The 20,541-nt window shown below is 58.3% G+C and overlaps 1 protein-coding gene across 8 annotated transcripts in view; it reads right to left on the bottom strand.

Annotated features, from left to right (window-relative positions):
• CHL1 (cell adhesion molecule L1 like) overlaps positions 1-20,541 on the bottom strand; it is a 159,634-nt gene that overhangs the window by 38,325 nt on the left and 100,768 nt on the right. For 7 of the 8 annotated variants that reach the window (XM_066351109.1, XM_066351108.1, XM_066351107.1 and 4 more), the window contains 5 exons: positions 18,769-18,891; positions 17,159-17,329; positions 13,189-13,236; positions 10,952-11,072; positions 6,710-6,894 (listed from right to left, as the gene is read on the bottom strand). In XM_066351109.1, coding sequence (XP_066207206.1) covers positions 6,710-6,894; positions 10,952-11,072; positions 13,189-13,236; positions 17,159-17,329; positions 18,769-18,891 — 648 coding nt within the window. The remainder of the gene's footprint in view (positions 1-6,709; positions 6,895-10,951; positions 11,073-13,188; positions 13,237-17,158; positions 17,330-18,768; positions 18,892-20,541) is intronic. The other variant, XM_066351112.1, reaches the window with a different exon arrangement.

The raw sequence follows: 20,541 nt of genomic DNA, 5'->3' as shown, positions 1-20,541 counted from the left end.
GCAGCAGCAGGGAATTCAAAAACGCTGACGTTAAAACACAAACAAACGAAAAACACCTCTTTAATAAAATTAAAATGTTCGGCACTTATTTTAAATATTTCTTCATGGATGACTCTACAGCATTTTTATATCTGTAACTACAGCTCTCTCGTGCTCTAGGAAAGAATCAGACGTGTTATTTCCTAGAGAGAGTGTTTTATTGTTTGTTTGTTTCTTTCTTTTCTGTAAGAGGCGCAGGAAGGCCTGAGTGCAGCATCAGCGTTTTTCCCTGAAAACAACGGAGAAGGGGACCCGTTTCCCCGCGCTGCGTCCCTCTCGGCCACACGCTCCACCGCGGTGGTTCCAAGTGGGTTCGGTGCGGAGGGAGACGTGTTCCTTCGGTGCAGGCGTGACTGTCATGTTTTGTCACCGTGGGTTCATCACCGTGTCAGGAGCGCGTGAGGGATTTAGACTCAAGTGTGGCTGGTTTGGGTAATCTGATTTCTGAGAAAATTGCACATCCCCGCAGGTAGTAATTCCCGGAGTTGAGGAGTTATCTCCCAGACACACCGTGGATTTCATGTTAGACAGAGAGGCGGAGTGCCTGCGGTACACGGATATGCAAGATGAAAAACGTCACTTAACCGTCATTTCACAGCAAAGGAGGAAGATAAAGGATCACGTGAAGAGACAGTGCTTCTTAATTCACCGGGAGACCCGCAGAATATATCATACAAAGACCCCCGCCCAGTTCAAGTCCCAGCAAGAGAAGTGCTTTTCTATTTACTCCACAGAGTGTGGGCTTCGCTCTGAAATCCCGGGTTACTTACCTATATCCATCATTTACAAACTGTACATACTTAGTTTAAGTGCAATAGTCACATTAGAGACTGCATCTCACTCTCTGCGGGGAAGGGCTTTCTTTTATACATATATATATGTATATGTATATATATATATATATTTTTTTTTTACAGATGTCTATATGTAATTTTTGATAGTACTGGGGTTTATTTTTTTGTCTTTTCATAAAACCACATTAAAATTAAATACTTGAGTTAAAGTTCGACAAGCTTGAAAATTATCCTATTTTCAACTGGAATCGTTCAGAGCAGGTGAGAACAGAGACCGTGACATGCTCCGTCCACCACGCCGACTGGCGTTAACAACAGCGTGTCGTATGTTTGAGAGCCGCAAAGAGGGACATTCTGAAAGGTTCTCATCACACGAGAAACACCTGCCGCCCTGGCTGGTGACGGACGTTGACTAGAATGACTGGCGTGACCAAAGCACACGGATGCAAATGCCAACCATCACGCTGCACAAGTGCCGCTGCCTGGCTGGACGTCCACGGTGATCGTGCAATAAAAATAACAACGTGAAGGAGATTATGTCCTGACGGCCTCTCCCCACGTCCGTCTAGCGTCGTGAAAGTCGAGATTCCTATTTCTCTTCTCATCCTCCGCATCCCGTTTGCTTCTGGGCGTCTGGCTTAAATAACATCTGGAACGGTCATGGCGGAAAGGGGGCGGCCGTGGGCACCCCATCCAGCCCTTTCCCCCCGCAGACGGAGGACCGGACGGAGCTTTGAGACGTCACCTGACCCGGCCAGGTGCTCCAGGGAGAGGAGCCCCGCCTCCTGTTCCTCCTCCCTGCGCACCTGCGGAGAGACCGCGGGGGGGGGGGGGGGCAGCGCGGAGTGGCCAGAGCAAGCGTGGCGGTGATCCTAATTCATCACCGATCTGAGAGCCTGGACTGCCGAGAGGGACCAAGCCAACTTAATCTACCTTCTCTCCCTTTCTGCTTCCAAACCCAAGTTCCCCCTCCCCGGTCGGCTCAGGGAGTGCACATTTGCCAGGAATCCTCGCTAGACTTCCGGGAGCCCTTCCTCGCCGCCTTCCCTGCAGTGGCTTGGACCTTCTGATGCGTCTCATCTTCTCCCCCCAGCTTCTCCTGGAGACGGACGCTGGTCCCGAGTCAGGCAGACATGGCCGCGGGGTTTGAGAAAGACTCCAAGTCTGTCTTGCTCAGGAACCGAGACTCCTGCCTGGGGTCCCGGTGAGAGCCACCCCAACATGCATCATCTCTAGAGACCCAGGGAGCAACCCTCCCCTCCCGGGGTCTCGTACGCTTGGCTTCGTGAGAAGAGGACACATGGGGAGTAATGCTGAGTTGAACTGAACCGATCGAGCCTGAGACTCTGGTGAGAAAGGCTCAGGGAGGGAAGAAGTGGCCCCGGCCGGGAGAGAGTCACGTGTCAGCTCACCGAGGATCCTGCAGTGACAGTCAGAGGATGAGGACAGCAGGGCAGAGGGACAGGTGGCTGGGGCAGGGGGGTGCATGCAGGGACAGGGAACAACTGATGCCTTCCAAAGCCAGAGCCACTCTGTCCCCCGAAGGGGTCGGTCTGGTTGGAAAGATAAAAAAAGCCTCAGAGGAAAAACGATGGTTCAAGTGGAGAATTCTGAGCTCCATCCTTTCATCCATGACCCTAAGATACATGGTAACTGATGAAGTTACATCTGTTGAAACTTCTCTCATGTTGTCACAATTGGGAACTAAAAAGAGAAGATCATAAATGTATCTTATGCAGCTGAACACTGAGCCAGGAATGTCTGACCCTGAGCAAGCGAGCTAAGGGGAGACAGGGTCACTAGGAAGGAAACAAGGGAATTTGGGGCCTGTAACAGTGACGACACAGGTTACTTTTTAGTAACGGATTCCTATTGAATGTGTCTAGTCTAAGCAAGTAAATAAAAATTGTTGCATGTTCATCAAACTTGGATTTAATTGCAACATTTTAGAAACAGACTAGTTACTTTAAAATGAGGCTTTTTTTGAGTGTATCAATGACTAAATCATGTTTGAATTCATGAGGCCTTTTTAAAGGCAAAGCAACTGTGGATATGTAAGGACGTGTAAGTGCTTTCTTATTACACTATACACCCAAAAGTCATGTGATTCAAAGGTTGACCGTATTGTTGGCGGGGGTTTATTTTCAAATAATCAGTTCAAATGGGATTGAGGCCACATTTTCTTTTATGATTTTATAATGTTTTAGATTTAGATGTATTCAATATATTTTATATATAATTATATTAGTTTATAGGCTAATATATAGTATATATAATTTATATATATATACCACATAGTATAGCATAAATGTAAGTAACAGAAATGTTATGATTAGTATATAAATATGCTTGTATGTTAATTACATAATAATGTATTTATATTGTTTTAATTAACTTATAGGTTTCACACATTGTATAATATTATGTATTGATTATATATATATCACATACATAACTGTGGATGAAAAAGGGGCCACCTGCTGACCCTGACCAGCTCAGGGGTGGCCGGCACGGTGGCCTTGCAGACTCGGAGCCCGAGAGTAACTACACAGGATGGTCTGAGATGACAGCTTTCTAACTAAAAGCAGCTCGTGGTGGTCAGTCACGCCCTAGGCTGTCGTCTTCCCTGACAAAGGTCAACCTTTACCTTACGTGACCCTGTCTGTGGTCTCTGTGCATCAGGATAGCACACTTCTGGGAACGTCAGAGTGACCCCCTTCTCCAGACGCCAGAGGGCGCACCCCCCCATGCAGGCCCCAGGGCCCTCACTGCTGTCTTGTGCCCCCACCCTCTCTCTCCCTGTGCTGTGGGTGCTCACTGTCCCCCACCCTCTCCCTGTGCTGTGGGTGCTCACTGTCCCCCACCCTCTCTCTCCCTGTGCTGTGGGTGCTCACTGTCCCCCACCCTCTCTCTCCCTGTGCTGTGGGTGCTCACTGTCCCCCACCCTCTCCCTGTGCTGTGGGTGCTCACTGTCCCCCACCCTCTCTCTCCCTGTGCTGTGGGTGCTCACTGTCCCCCACCCGGCGCCCCCCACGTGCGGGCGGGTGAGTCCCTCCCCTTCCTCTGCCACCAGGCTCAGCGATTCCCACGTTGCTTTCCCACCTCCCTGACCGGCCGCCCAGGGGTCCCGTGACCCCCCCACCCCTTCCAGCCTCAGAACTGCCACTCTCGGGGGCATTTTCCTATCCATCCAGATTTTCCTGTCCAGCAACTGTCCGTTTGGCTCAAAAGCCTAAGAATTCTTTCTCGCAGGTTTGGACGTTTTCCTATGCCGAGATTATAAATAGAAAAACCGTGACTTCCATACAATTCTGTGTATTCCTCTGTCAGCAGGTTTACCCTGCGTTCCTTCTCCAGTGAGTGTCTCTCCCTCACACCCACGCGTGTTTACAGTCACGGGGCCCGGAGAGGTGACATGCCGGCCGATCCGGGGGCGGCCCATCGCGGGAGCTGACGTGCTTCTGCGTGCAGCCTGTGTGGGCTTAGAGCACAGGGTCCGGCTGTGAGTGGGAAGAAAGAAGGAATTTCACCCGGGGGGCGGGTGCCCCACGACGGGCACGGACGGGCTGGCTTTTCCAGGTTCACGGCCGCCGCTGCCGCCTTCGCCTTCGCCATGGGGCGCATCCCAGTTGTTTCGTGTGAGTTTCCAAGCAAGAGACAACCGTGGGGAGAGAAGAAGTTTCTGGAAGGCGGAAGACAGCTAGCTGCAGGAAAGTGAACTCGGCCGCCCCTAAGACAAGTGACATTTCTGCTGCCTTTTCTCTTGCCAACTGAGAAGAGCTCTTGAGATCGGTGGCTTGTGACCGGCCTTTGCCACACGAGGAAGGTCCTGAAACCCAGCCCGGGGCTTGCTCTCCTCCGGGGTGGCTTTCCATTCAGGGGAGAGGATGGACTGTTCCCCAATAAAACACACCATTTGCATCTCAATAGCGCTAATCGCTGCTTCATGAATGGTGGGGACAATCTGTCCGGGGAACCTGTATTCCTTTGGAGCGGGTCCCACAAGTCAACATTTCAAACGGGAGAATTTATTTGACGCCCTTGACTCTCTCTTTTCTGCAACCCTTGCAACTCTTGTGAAAGCCCGTCTCAGAGCCGAGCAACCGTGGCCAGATTGTTAAAATATTCAGCTCCTGGAGCAAGGCTCCTGCCATCTGGAAGGTTTCTCGCAGTCAGCAACTCCAGTCGGAGCGGGTGGTGAGCAATTAGGAGGGTCGGGCTCCTGGGCCGTGTTTGTGCCAGGGCGGGGGGCGGGGGGCAGGGGTAGAGACCGGGTTAGGGAGGAGCAGCCCTGTCCCGCGGTGCGGCCCAATCACACCGACACAGCCAGGACAGCTGAACACACAGCTGACGGCCGTCTCTGAAACCCCTTCCTCTCTAAAGCTCCGTGACCACCGTCCGGTCACGGGCAGGTGCCCACACCTGCGTCTGTGAGCAACACCGCCTTCGCCGATTGGGCGTTGCTGTTGCTGTTGAACACAGGGCGTGATTCTCCCGTCTCCTTTTATCCGTTCCTCCTGACCTAACTAATCGCATGTAGAGGCCCCAGAAACACGGCGTGACTCCAAACGGCCGCCCGGCGGAAACGGTCATTCTAACGTCCGTCTGAATCTGGGTGCCTTCGTTTACTTCCATTGAACTGAAACGGGGGGCCTTGACCTGGTGTTCCTTGTGCAAAGGGAAACTTTAGGAGGTGAACTTTATTGGACTATGAAGGGGTCCCTGCGTGGAACTCTAAAAGGGACGATTCCCTGCAACACAGACGGCACATCACTGCGTAAGGACACGCCCGGGAATCACTGCACTGACGTGTTCAGCACAGTCAACCACCCCCCGCCCAGGAGACCTCAGCGTCGTGGGACCCAGGGGTACTCTCTGCGCCATCACGGTCCTGCTGGGCGACCCAGGGGTCTTCACCTCTGCTCAGCACGCACGGCTGCAGTCTCTACCTTCGGGGGTTTTCTTCTTAAATGATGACATCACAGCCTACTTACTTCTGCGATGCCACAGGCAACAGCCACAAGGTGATGGATCAAAGTCTCAGTGTGCAGAGAGAGAAGCTGGATATAATGTGTTTAGATGGGGACTCGATCCTCACTCCACAAAATCTGTGATTCCTTCCTCATAACTAACGCACTGAATATCACTGAACCCCAAAATGGGGACAGAAAACAATGCATCCGGGAGAGAGGTCTGACGAGGACTAGGCTGCCTCCCTCGTTCCACCGGCGAAGACACCGGGGGTCAGAGAGGGGAGGAAGCTCATCGCGGACACGGCAGGTTCGGGACAGGAGGGAAATGCCACCTCCACCGCAAAGCCTCTTCCCCGAGGATTCGACCTGAGGCCGCGTCCTGTGTCTATCGCACTAAAAAACGATTTCCCACAATACGCCCACACAAGAGACTAGTTTTAACGACCACCGTATTTTCCTCTCCGTGAGACGCACCTGACCATCAGGCGCACCTGGGGTTTTAAGGAGGAAAATAAGAAAATAATATATATATTCTGAATCAAATCGTGTGTTAAAATATTTAATAAAATACCGTATTTTTCGCTCCATAAGTCGCACGGGCATTTTCCCCTCCACTTTGGAGGGGTGAGTGCATTTTATAGAGATAAAAATATGGCATGCGAACGAATCCCGGATGCCGTCTGTGCACTGCGTCCCTAACGTGACCTGGCCCCTTCCACGCGGCGGCGTGAGCAGATGACAGACGGAGGGACTGAGTGAACTCACGCAGGGCCCACTCCACGGTCAGCGGTGGGAGCACCCCACCTATTCCCACACGAGTGTGGACGGGTGTGGGTGCCCGGCACGTGCGGATCCCCGTGTGCGCTGGACGGGAGGCGCGCCGGCGCGGGAGGGCGGGCGTACCTTCTACGACGACGTGGAAGCTGTGGGCGGCCGCCCCCAGGGCGTTGCTGGCCTGGCAGCGGTAGTGCCCTCCGTCCTGGGGGGTCACGCCGGCGACCTTCAGCGTCTTGCCGTAGTTGTCCTTCGATTCCCTTCCTCTCGGTAAGTCGCCGCCCACTTTGCTCCACTCCACCCGTGGGGTGGGCCTGGAAAGAGACAAGAAACGAGGAGCGTCGATGAAGGTGCAGAATGACACGGGCAGGGGACCCCGGGACACGCTTCTCATCACGCCGCGCTCTGAAGTGTCCTCCCTCCCCCTCCCCGCCCCCGAGTCTGGCCGAGCGGCGTCCACACTCCCAGGGGACAGCCCACACCTTCAACGCGGACGTCGGGGCGGGTTCACGGGGTCCTGTCCCGCCCTCACAACCTCCGCCACGCCCTCACAACCTCCGCCACGCCCTCTCAACCTCCGCCACGCCCTCTCAACCTCAGCCACGCCCTCACAACCTCCGCCACGCCCTCACAACCTCCACCACGCCCTCTCAACCTCAGCCACGCCCACAAACTCCGACACGCCCTCAACCTCAGCCACGCCCTCTCAACCTCAGCCACGCCCACAACCTCCGCCACGCCCTCTCAACCTCAGCCACGCCCTCTCAACCTCCGCCACGCCCTCACAACCTCAGCCACGCCCTCTCAACCTCAGCCACGCCCACAACCTCAGCCACGCCCTCACAACCTCAGCCACGCCCTCACAACCTCAGCCACGCCCTCACCACCTCCACCACGCCCTCACAACCTCCACCACGCCCTCTCAACCTCAGCCACGCCCTCACAACCTCCGCCACGCCCTCACAACCTCCGCCACGCCCTCACAACCTCCACCACGCCCTCACAACCTCCACCACGCCCACAACCTCCACCACGCCCTCACAACCTCAGCCACGCCCTCACAACCTCCGCCACGCCCTCACAACCTCCGCCACGCCCTCACAACCTCAGCCACGCCCTCTCAACCTCCGCCACGCCCTCACAACCTCCACCACGCCCTCACAACCTCAGCCACGCCCTCACAACCTCAGCCACGCCCTCACAACCTCAGCCACGCCCACAAACTCCGACACGCCCTCAACCTCAGCCACGCCCTCTCAACCTCCGCCACGCCCTCAACCTCCGCCACGCCCTCTCAACCTCCGCCACGCCCCTCAACCTCAGCCACGCCCTCACCACCTCCGCCACGCCCTCACCACCTCCGCCACGCCCTCACAACCTCCACCACGCCCCTCAACCTCCGCCACGCCCTCACCACCTCCGCCACGCCCTCACAACCTCCACCACGCCCCCTCCACCTCCGCCACGCCCTCACAACCTCCACCACGCCCTCACCACCTCCGCCACGCCCTCTCAACCTCCGTCACGGTTTCCTCCCGGCATCCTCCTCCTTCTCCCAGCAGGGCCCACAGCACACGCCAGCGCCCCACGCGTACACGCAGTCACGGGAAGAACGGGTAACCGGACGCAGAGCTATTCCAGCCTGTGTTTCCAGTGCGAGCCCCCCACACCCCGTGGGTGATGAGAAGTGGCCAGAAGCAGCAGCCCCGTCCCTGCGTGAGTCTGAGCAGCAGAATGAGAGCCCGGGGGTCAGCCCAGGGAGCCCACAGAACCGCCCCCCTCGGAGTCCCGGTGAGGCCGGCGTTCGGGAGTAAGGCCCAGACGAGAGGGCCACGGCGCTGGCCGGCCCAGGAGGAGCCACAGTCAGGGCCGGTGGTCTCTGCGCACAGGCCCGGGGACCCAGCGGCCTCCTCGCTGTCCGGACGGGAGGCCAGGAGGGGGGCCCAGCACCTCGCCTGCCTGAGAAGACCCCATCATCCAGTCAAAACAAACAACAAATGAAGCAGAAACAAAAACCAAACTGGTCACTTGTCCCTCACCACGAGGGTCAGCCTCCTCATCTGCCCCAGTGAGGGGACTGGAGCGGGCACTGGAGCCAGCTGGGTCAGGGGACCCCATCACGGACAACAGGCCAACCAGTGGGGCGGCGGCCTGTGCTGTACACGTGGCGAGGGCAGCAGCGGTGGCCGGTTTAACTGGGACACCTCTGGGCCCCTCCAGCCGGGCTGAGGTGACCGAGGGGGAGAGGGTCATTCTGCGGCCACTACAGGGGCCTGTGCTGTACACGTGGTGAGGGCAGCAGTGGTGGCCGGTTTAGCTGCGACGCCCCTGGGCCCCTCCAGCCGGGCTGAGGTGACCGAGGGGGAGAGGGTCATTCTGCGGCCACTACAGGGGCCTGTGCTGTACACGTGGTGAGGGCAGCAGTGGTGGCCGGTTTAGCTGCGACGCCGCTGGGCCCCTCCAGCCGGGCTGCGGTGACCGAGGGGGAGAGGGTCATTCTGCGGCCACTACAGGGGCCTGTGCTGTACACGTGGTGAGGGCAGCAGTGGTGGCCGGTTTAACTGGGACACCTCTGGGCCCCTCCAGCCGGGCTGAGGTGACCGAGGGGGAGAGGGTCATTCTGCGGCCACTACAGGGGCCTGTGCTGTACACGTGGTGAGGGCAGAGTGGTGGCCGGTTTAACTGTGACACCTCTGGGCCCCTCCAGCCGGGCTGAGGTGACCAAGGGGGAGAGGGTCATTCTGCGGCCACTACAGGGGCCTGTGCTGTACACGTGGTGAGGGCAGCAGTGGTGGCCGGTTTAGCTGCGACGCCTCTGGGCCCCTCCAGCCGGGCTGCGGTGACCGAGGGGGAGAGGGTCATTCTGCGGCCACTACAGGGGCCTGTGCTGTACACGTGGTGAGGGCAGCAGTGGTGGCCGGTTTAACTGTGACACCTCTGGGCCCCTCCAGCCGGGCTGAGGTGACCAAGGGGCAGAGGGTCATTCTGCGGCCACTACAGGTGCTGCGTCCCCCGCCCCCGCCTTCTTTTTATGTTCAATAGTGAGACGTTATCCGGGGGGTTCTGAAGGTGGGAATGACCACAGCCATCTCCCCACGAGGATTCTGAAGCCCTGAGGACTTAGCTACTTTGCTTCAGGTCCTGGGGTCGCACGAGACCTTGGACTGGACGCTGCCCTCGATCCCTCCGTCCCCGTGGGCCCTCACATCAGTGCTCTCTCCGTCCCTTCTCCTCCCAGACACGTGTGCATAGCCGCGCCGGTTAGGACTGGCCAGTCACTGGACACGGGTCTCACAGTGTTGGTGTCGCCCGCCCCAAGTTGTACAGACAGGCAACGGTCAACACAATTCTCCACCCTGAACCAGGCATCAGGGTCAAAGTGAACATCCGACCCCCTGCACACGAGGCCACTCTGCTCACCTCCCTCTGACCAGGCGGGCAAGCGGGCGGAGAAGCGTGGGCACTGGCCGCGGGCCTGCCAAGCTCGCCCCCCTAACAGGTGCAGAACCCGAGTCCCCCGACAGCCTGCGTCCCGCCCCATCTGTCACCGCGGCGACGCGCCAAGTCACCGGCTGCCCTGGGCCTCCGCTCCACCCAGACCGGTGTTTTCTGAGGGTCTGTGCTCTGACCAAGTATTACATAAGACGGCCCTGGGTTGCAAGGACTTACGATGCTCACTCAATAAATGCAACAATTTCCAGATAAACATGGTGATGGGACCTAACCTGACTTTGGGTGGTGGGCACACCATGCAGGATACAGATGATGGATCATGTACCACAGAAAAGCACGCTTAAAATGTATATCATCTTATTATGAACCCGCGTCACCCCAAAGCATGTATTTGAAAAAGGGAGAGAAGAAAAAGTTGTGACTGGGTGAAGGTCCCTCTCACACTTTTCTGGGAGGATTCGAAAACGCGGGGACAAGTCCAGGTTCTAAATGACATGGCCTGGCCCCCCTGGCGTGTGTGACAGCCAGGATGATGACCTGAGGGGCCCCGGGCTCCTCGGAACCTGAACGGGGGAGCAGGACAGGGAACGAGGGGAGGGGGACCGAGACAGCTGCCTGCTCCGACCGCTGGCTCTCAGGACGGCACCCCCATCGACAGCCAGCCCATTGTCCCCTCTGCTCACGCTACCTCAGACAGACAGAGCGCTCGGACGATGAGTCCACCTCCGTCCCAGCCGGGAACCTGTGGCGTGACGTGGGAACTTCCGGCTCCACCCACAGAGGGACCCATTTTGTTAAAATAAATAAAAGGGAACGAGTGACTGTCGTGCGGGCGGGCGCGGCTTCCTGGGGGTCACACTCCTGACACAGCGGGGGGGGGGGCAGGCGGGCGGCCAGGACAGGGGTGGGCTTACTCACAGGCCCTCGGCGAAGCACTCCAGCAGGAGGGTGTCCCCTTTGAGGACGGTGACGGAGGAGTCGGAGCCCGCATCTTTCGGAGGCAGCAGCAGCTGGGGTCTCCTCTGCTTGATGGAATTTGCTAAACGGAAGAGAAAAGTCTCATATTTTTTTTTCTCGGAACTAAGAGAGTTAAAGCCCTGCAGCACTACATCTTTCTTAAAACATCCCTCACTGTGTGTCCCTCTGTATACGTGCGTGTGTGTGTGTGTGTGTGTGTGTGTGTATAGACGCAGACACAGTTACACTCAGAGAGACAGACGCTCTCTGGCCACGCGGCCCGGGCACACACAAGGAAAGGCACAGGTGTGATGACGCGTGTCGTAACCATGTCCTCGGTTCTGTTAGTTCAGACACGGCTCAAGGGCACTGGTTTCCTGAGGAGAGCCCAGCGGTGAGCTGGCGTCTGATTTTATATTCCACACGTTGGTCCTGCCTGGTCCTGTCCAGTGGGCTCCGTGTGCCTTTGCCTGGCATTTAACGTGTCCGAGGACTTGCGATGATTCCCGCTCTAGTGCAGTTTCCCAGACCCTCCCCACAGAGATCCTGATTCCAGAAGCCTGTGAACCCCCCGTGTCCTCCAGCGACTCAGCCCCGGGCTCAGGAGGAATGCGGAGGGACCCCCCGCACCCTCGTGGGCTGCACGTGGAAACGCCCCATGTCTCCCTGTGCTGAGAACCCGTTCCGAACGCAATGGCAAGTGAGGAGACGCCATTCTCCACACTGCTTCTGACGTCATTTCCAAACGGTCACCTGATGGGCTCTTCCTACTCGATGATGTCAACGTGACCTGGGCGTGGTGTGCGCAGAACGAGCCACCGTGGGTGTTAGCGGGGGGGGGGGGGGGGGGGTGGGGAGTGGAGGGGCGCAGGCGGGGCCGGCTGTGTGCCCCCAGCCCGGCTCCTCCCGAGTGCGTCTGCCGCAAAGAACTGCGAACGTGACTGTTTTTACATAGAACGTCATTAAGTTACAATGATAGACTTAATGGGAGATATCAATTACATTAATGTCTACACTAATGAAAACGTAGACAGTGCTAATGGATTTAAATACCACTGAATACGTTACTGCAATTACACGTATTTCTCCTGTCTGCTGTGCAGGTGTGACACCCACAGTTGAGATATTGACCCGAGAAAGAGTGTTGGGGTTGTCTACTGGATTCATCCACCATCAGGCTGAGGGGGCACCTGTGACCGCCCCCAGCTCCGCGGACGCTGACCGCGCATTAGACATTGAAGGCAAGCCGCCAGGCCCAGGACGTGTAGACCGTTTGCCACATTCATACCAATGCCCCTGCCCACGGTGGAGATGAGCTCACTAGGTACATAAAATCCAGGTCCACGCAGGCAACCTCCACACAGCACCAACTGTGGAAGACGTCCCCCCGGAAAAATAGAAAGTCTTTCAGAGGCAAATGCGTTTGGAAAATGCTGGCAATGGGCCCTTTCCCGAGCTGGGGACAACACCCTGTTCCGTACGAGGTGTTCTGAGAAGCCGTACAGGAAAACAGACTTTTAACTTTCTGAAACACAACCTCTCCTCCACTTCCGTTGACACTCAAAAAAGGTTTTTGTTTCCTTTCCACGTGTAACAGCTATTAACCCTTTGAGTAGTGAGTTACTTTTTTTCATGCTCACTGACTCCCAGGAGTGAGGCTGGGGTTTTTTTTTTGCAAAAATTGAAATTAGTTCCAGTTACAGTTTTATTAACTTAAAATCATGTTTGTTTGATAATCTATTTATGGAAACAAGAAGAACAGACATTGGCCTTATTTTAATGTTACCGTACATATTTTTAAAATAAATTAGCGGTACTCTGTATGGTCAGGAGGTGTGAGGACGTACATGAACGTTTGTACTACTCAGAGGGTTAATCATCTAACAACAGTGAGTGACCGTTAGGAAGATCCAACACACTTACTCCATTAAAAGTAGGTAGTTTCACATGTGTGTGTATATATCTGTATGTGTTCATCACATCACATAGACATATATGGTTATATTTATGTAACTATGCGTTTATAAATATTACCGCTTTGGGGGTAACATCGCCTCTATGTTAAGGGATTTCCGTTACCATGAACATTAGTGTTTTAACAAACTCACTAAGGTGTTAGAGGAAAAGGTCAAGCTCTGAGGTGGCCACGAGCTACAGGGCTGGAAACTAAGGCCGACACTCTACACAGGAACACTTACCCTCGGAACCCAATTGTGTGGATGACCTTGACGCATTAGCGTGCTTTACTGAAATAAAGAGATGGAAGAAAAAAAAACCCTCAAAAACATATGCTGGATGTGGACATCAACAAAGGATAAAAAGCCGCAGTTGATGTAAAAATAAAAAGTTTTCTGAGAAAACTCACAAAACGAGGTGTGTTCAGGCTTCACTAGAACATGGTCCTTAGGGAAATAGTTGAAAAAATACTGATACGGAGCCTCACCCTGAACCTTCACAGAGGAGTCCCGGGGGGTGGGGGGCTCACCCTGAACCATCACAGAGGAGTCCCGGGGGGGGTCACCCTGAACCATCACAGAGGAGTCCTGGGGGGGCTCACCCTGAACCATCACAGAGGAGTCCCGGGGGGTGGGGGGCTCACCCTGAACCATCACAGAGGAGTCCCGGGGGGGGGGCTCACCCTGAACCATCACAGAAGAGTCCCGGGGGGGGGGCTCACCCTGAACCATCACAGAGGAGTCCCGGGGGGGGGGTTCACACTGAACCATCACAGAGGAGTCCTGGGGGGGGCTCACCCTGAACCATCACAGAGGAGTCCCGGGGGGTGGGGGGCTCACCCTGAACCATCACAGAGGAGTCCCGGGGGGGGGGGGCTCACCCTGAACCATCACAGAGGAGTCCCGGGGGGGGGGGTTCACACTGAACCAACACAGAGGAGTCCTGGGGGGGGCTCACCCTGAACCATCACAGAGGAGTCCCGGGGGGTGGGGGGCTCACCCTGAACCATCACAGAGGAGTCCCGGGGGGGGGGTTCACCCTGAACCATCACAGAGGAGTCCTGGGGGGGGGTCACACTGAACCATCACAGAGGAGTCCCGGGGGGGGCTCACCCTGAACCATCACAGAGGAGTCCCGGGGGGGGGTTCACCCTGAACCATCACAGAGGAGTCCCGGGGGGGTTCATCCTGAACCATCACAGAGGAGTCCCGGGGGGGGTCACCCTGAACCATCACAGAGGAGTCCCGGGGGGGGTCACCCTGAACCATCACAGAGGAGTCCCGGGGGGGGGGTTCACACTGAACCATCACAGAGGAGTCCCGGGGGGGGTCACCCTGAACCATCACAGAGGAGTCCCGGGGGGGGTCACCCTGAACCATCACAGAGGAGTCCCGGGGGGGGGTCACCCTGAATCATCACAGAGGAGTCCCGGGGGAGGTCACCCTGAACCATCACAGAGGAGTCCCGGGGGTGGGGGGCTCACCCTGAACCATCACAGAGGAGTCCCGGGGGGGGGGGGTTCACACTGAACCATCACAGAGGAGTCCTGGGGGGGGCTCACCCTGAACCATCACAGAGGAGTCCCGGGGGGTGGGGGGCTCACCCTGAACCATCACAGAGGAGTCCCGGGGGGTGGGGGGCTCACCCTGAACCATCACAGAGGAGTCCCGGGGGGGGGGTCACCCTGAACCATCACAGAGGAGTCCCGGGGGAGGGGTTCACCCTGAACCATCACAGAGGAGTCCTGGGGGGGGGTCACACTGAACCATCACAGAGGAGTCCCGGGGGGGGGCTCACCCTGAACCATCACAGAGGAGTCCCGGGGGGGGGGGTTCACCCTGAACCATCACAGAGGAGTCCCGGGGGGGTTCATCCTGAACCATCACAGAGGAGTCCCGGGGGGGGGTCACTCTGAACCATCACAGAGGAGTCCCGGGGGGGGTCACCCTGAACCATCACAGAGGAGTCCCGGGGGGGGGTTCACACTGAACCATCACAGAGGAGTCCTGGGGGGGGTCACCCTGAACCATCACAGAGGAGTCCCGGGGGGGGTCACCCTGAACCATCACAGAGGAGTCCCGGGGGGGGGGGGTTCACCCTGAACCATCACAGAGGAGTCCCGGGGGGGCTCACCTTGAATCATCACAGGAGTCCCGGGGGGGGTCACCCTGAACCATCACAGAGGAGTCCCGGGGGGGGGGGTCACCCTGAATCATCACAGAGGAGTCCCGGGGCGGGGCTCACAGAGGAGTCGGGGGGGGCACATCAGAGAGAGAGTCCAGGCCTCTAGAGACACTCTAGTGAAGCCTGACCACGTACGTCACACAAATGATGAAAAGGTCACTCAACAGGAGACACTGAGGTGTCGCCGCCCACGTGGACTTCCCCAGAGCGGGCGGTCTGCCCTGCACCTCTGCGGTTCTCTCTCCCCTGACGACTTCCGTTCTACCTGCTCGGGCGCCCAGGCTCGAGGGGGGAGGAGAAGCCGGTCACGCAGCTTTGTCAATGTGGGACAGGCAGCCTGGCTGTGGTGACAGCGGTGACGTGGCTCCTGGCTGTCTCTGACCCGGCTGTTCCCTCCCACGTTTTCAGCCCGCGGGTCGACCCCGGGAGTCCAGGCCTGAGACAGGAGCTCGGAAAACCCCGGAACTGGGCTGTCCACGTCACGCTCGAGGTGACGGAGGGGCCTGCGGACGTCACAGGAATGCCTGGCTCTGAGACCTGAGGTTGGGACCTCTGTCCGCGGGAGGCAGGGTCTCTGCGGGGCTGGGTGAGGGTCTCTGGGTGAGGGTCTCTGGGTGAGGGTCTCCTGGGTGAGGGTCTCTGGGAGAGGGTCTCTGGGGTGAGGCTCTCTGGGTGAGGGTCTCTGGGTGAGGCTCTCTGGGTGAGGCTCTCTGGGTGAGGGTCTCTGGGTGAGGGTCTCTGGGTGAGGGTCTCTGGGTGAGGCTCTCTGGGTGAGGGTCTCCTGGGTGAGGGTCTCTGGGTGAGGCTCTCCTGGGTGAGGGTCTCTGAGTGAGGCTCTCCTGGGTGAGGGTCTCTGGGTGAGGGTCTCCTGGGTGAGGGTCTCTGGGTGAGGATCTCTGGGTGAGGGTCTCTGGGTGAGGGTCTCTGGGTGAGGCTCTCCTGGGTGAGGATCTCTGGGAGAGGGTCTCTGGGGTGAGGGTCTCTGGGTGAGGGTCTCTGGGTGAGGGTTTCTGGGGTGAGGATCTCTGGGTGAGGGTCTCCTGGGTGAGGGTCTCTGGGTGAGGGTCTCGGGGGTGAGGGTCTCTGGGTGAGGGTCTCTGGGGTGAGGATCTCTGGGTGAGGGTCTCTGGGTGAGGGTCTCCTGGATGAGGGTCTCTTGGTGAGGCTCTCCTGGGTGAGGGTCTCTGGGTGAGGCTCTCCTGGGTGAGGGTCTCTGGGTGAGGGTCTCTGGGGTGAGGATCTCTGGGTGAGGGTCTCCTGGGTGAGGGTCTCTGGGTGAGGGTCTCGGGGGTGAGGGTCTCTGGGTGAGGGTCTCCTGGGTGAGGGTCTCCTGGGTGAGGGTCTCTGGGTGAGGGTCTCTGGGTGAGGGTCTCTGGGGTGAGGGTCTCCTGGGTGAGGGTCTCTGGGTGAGGGTCTCTGGGTGAGTGTCTCTGGGTGAGGGTCTCTGGGTGAGGGTCTCTGGGGTGAGGATCTCCGGGTGAGGGTCTCCTGGGTGAGGGTCTCCTGGGTGAGGCTCTCTGGGTGAGGGTCTCCTGGGTGAGGGTCTCTGGGTGAGGGTCTCGGGGGTGAGGGTCTCTGGGTGAGGGTCTCTGGGTGAGGCTCTCTGGGTGAGGCTCTCCTGGGTGAGGGTCTCTGGGTGAGGGTCTCTGGGTGAGGCTCTCTGGGTGAGGGTCTCTGGGTGAGGGTCTCTGGGTGAGGGTCTCTGGGTGAGGCTCTCCTGGGTGAGGCTCTCCTGGGTGAGGGTCTCTGGGTGAGGCTCTCCTGGGTGAGGGTCTCCTGGGTGAGGCTCTCTGGGTGAGGGTCTCTGGGTGAGGCTCTCCTGGGTGAGGCTCTCTGGGTGAGGGTCTCCTGGGTGAGGGTCTCCTGGGTGAGGGTCCCCTGGGTGAGGCTCTCTGGGGCTGCCCTGACCGAGCGCAGGGGACACGCCCCCGCCCCGCCCCCGGGCTCACGCTGGCCTCGGCCGGAATGAAATCGCAGACGCAGCTGCACCGGGCACGCAGGACGCCGCGGCCCGCGGCTCGGACTCACAGCTGCGGACGGTCAGCTTCATGGGCATCTTCTGCACGATGGTCCTCAGCTTGGGGAAGGCGGCGAAGCAGCAGTAGTCGTTCCGGCTGTCGTTCTCCTCCACGTTGGCGAAGTACAGGTCCCCCCGCTGGCTCATGTAGACCCTCTCGTCCTGCTCGATGTGCTCCAGCTCTGCAAGGAGACGCCGGTCGCTAGCACGGCCGCGGGCGCCCCGGTCTCACCCCGCCCACCGCCTTCCACCGCCTCACGCGTGTTCTCCCTCCGCCCCTCGAGCCCGGCCCCACCCCAGCACCGTGACTGGGCAGGAAGGAAACAGAATTCGACAAAACCCCGGGGGGGGGGGGGCACACACACTCTTCACCGGGAACCAGAGGTCCCCTGGCGGACGCCTGTCCCCACCGTCTCCCCTCCCCCACCGTCTCCCCTCCCCCACCGTCTCCCCTCCCCCACCGTCTGGACCCGCGTCTGCTCTGTGGGTCCGCTCAGGCGCCTCAGAACACGGGTCCTGTTCTCATAACGGCCCGATCGTCCCTTTTATTTTCTTAGGATAACGTTTCTTTTTTTTTTTTTTTTTTTGTATTTTTCTGAAGCTGAAAACTGGAAGATAGTCAGACAGACTCCCGCATGCGCCGGACCGGGATCCACCTGGCACGCCCACCAGGGGGTGATGCTCTGCCCCTCCAGGGCGTCGCTCTGCCCCGACCAGAGCCACTCTAGCGCCTGGGGCAGAGGCCAAGGAGCCATCCCCAGCGCCCGGGCCAACTTTGCTCCAATGGAGCCTTGGCTGCGGAAGGGGAAGAGAGAGACAGAGAGGAAAGCGCGGCGGAGGGGTGGAGAAGCAAATGGGCGCTTCTCCTGTGTGCCCTGGCTGGGAATTGAACCCGGGTCCCCCGCACGCCAGGCCGACGGGATCACGTTTCTTTAAGCAAGGTCTCCACAAGTGTTGTCTCTGAGATGTGAGTCCCTCCCGGACGCCACAGCCTGGGAGTCCCAGGTGGTGGCGGTCCAGACGTCCGGCCGGCTGCGGCCAGGACTCGCCGCCTCTACTCCACCGGGCACGGCACACATGCTGTCCCCTGTCTCCCAGGACCATGGAGACAAGGTGGAGGAGCCTCCCTAATGTGCATGCCGGACGTGGACGTGGCCAGCAGAGGGATTTCAGCTCAAAGGGTCATGAAAAGGTTTTGAGAACTTAAGCATGGAGGCTCACACCACTTTCTCCGCGGGTCACGGCACGGCGCGGGCGAGACATGGCCAACACAGTGGCAGAGAGCTAGGGACGTCACCGGCCATGCGCAGCTCCGGTGTGGACGCTGTCCCGAAGGGAAGCAACCCGCTAAGAATGTGAAGTCTCTTCTTCACAAACACACCTGATCATATCACTGGCCTCTGCCCTCTCCAGACGGGAGGCAATTAAGGGATATATTCAGTGGTTGCCAAGTGTTTTCATGCACACCCCACAGTGTATACTTAACACTCGGTGCAGACGACAGACAGGTGGTTAGTTTTGAAAGTACATCTGCTTCCACAGTGATGACTGGTGAGTACTTGACCTTTGGCTCCCGGCTCATCGCCGGACATGCAGGGAACGGACGGGGACCGCCACTCACCGATGTTCATCCAGTAGATGTGCAGGGGGGGCAGGCCGGCGGGGGGGTTGCAGCGCAGGACCACGGGGTCGCCCTCCTCCACCTCCAGCGGCTCGATCTTCTCTTTGGGGAATTTTGGAACATCTAGTATAAACAAGACACGTTATGAAAGTTAATTTTCAACGTCACCAGCGGTATTTGAATCCCTTCTCCTTTTTAAAAAAAAAATTGCAGCGTTTTTCATCAATTCAACACCCCCTAATCCTGGTTCTCACCTCTCCCCTGCAGAGGGTGGGGCTGCTGGGAACGTTGGGTGCAGCCTCACACCCCCGTGAGGACACCCGGGCATTCAGACGACAGACATCGTCGCCGCGACGCCGCCCAACAAGGCCACGCGGGGCCCCCGTGTGTCACTGCGCGGAGGGGTGAGCTCCCCGTCCCGCGCTCGCTCATTTTAAGTTGCGACAGTTTCCCCCCCAAACTCGGCGGTCTCTCCGCGGGCAGAGACGTGTTCTCTCGCTCTGCGGTGATGCTCTGAACGGGACGGGCACATACTTCCATCAGGGTACACGCAGGCTAAATAAACAAGCCCACACGGGGCGGATGGCACCGGCACAGCGAGCGGCTGACGTGACCTTGTGCAGCCAGAGAGCCGTCCACACTGCAGTCCCTCCCGGCCGATGGAGATCTCAGTGCCGGGGACACCGTGACGCCCCTGCCTCCTCCTTCCTCCCCGTGCGGACGGTCCCTCAGCGGGCACGGCGGCCACAACGGGAAGGAGAGCCCAGCTGGGCTAGATGTGACGTCCAGCACCGACACCCAACAGTTATGAAAGTGTTTATAAAATAGCCCAAAGGAAACAAACAAAAAAATAGCCCAAAGGACACTCAGAATGTGTGCCATGTTGGTACCCATCCAGCCCCAGGAGGGGCGCTGGCACTGGGACCCCAGTTGTTACAGAAGAGGGGCCTCGGGGAGGTGGCACTGGGACCCCAGTTGTTACAGAAGAGGGACCTCGGGGAGGTGGCACTGGCACCCCAGTTGTTACAGAAGAGGGACCTCGGGGAGGTGGCACTGGGACCCCAGTTGTTACAGAAGAGGGACCTCGGGGAGGTGGCACTGGGACCCCAGTTGTTACAGAAGAGGGGTCTCCGGGAGGTGGCACTGGGACCCCAGTTGTTACAGAAGAGAGTCCTCGGGGAGGTGGCACTGGGACCCCAGTTGTTACAGAAGAGAGTCCTCGGGGAGGTGGCACTGGGACCCCAGTTGTTACAGAAGAGAGTCCTCGGGGAGGTGGCACTGGGACCCCAGTTGTTACAGAAGAGGGACCTCGGGGAGGTGGCACTGGGACCCCAGTTGTTACAGAAGAGGGGCCTCGGGGAGGTGGCACTGGGACCCCAGTTGTTACAGAAGAGAGTCCTCGGGGAGGTGGCACTGGGACCCCAGTTGTTACAGAAGAGGGTCTCGGGGAGGTGGCACTGGGACCCCAGTTGTTACAGAAGAGAGTCCTCGGGGAGGTGGCACTGGGACCCCAGTTGTTACAGAAGAGGGACCTCGGGGAGGTGGCACTGGGACCCCAGTTGTTACAGAAGAGAGCCCTTGGGGAGGTGGCACTGGCACCCCGGTTGTTACAGAAGAGGGTCCTCGGGGAGGTGGCACTGGGACCCCGGTTGTTACAGAAGAGAGCCCTCGGGGAGGTGGCACTGGGACCCCGGTTGTTACAGAAGAGGGGTCTCGGGGAGGTGGCACTGGGACCCCGGTTGTTACAGAAGAGGGACCTCGGGGAGGTGGCAC

The sequence above is a fragment of the Saccopteryx leptura genome, chromosome 10, assembly GCF_036850995.1.
Source record: "Saccopteryx leptura isolate mSacLep1 chromosome 10, mSacLep1_pri_phased_curated, whole genome shotgun sequence".
NCBI lineage: Eukaryota > Metazoa > Chordata > Mammalia > Chiroptera > Emballonuridae > Saccopteryx > Saccopteryx leptura.
This window is presented reverse-complemented; position numbering and strand designations above follow the sequence as displayed.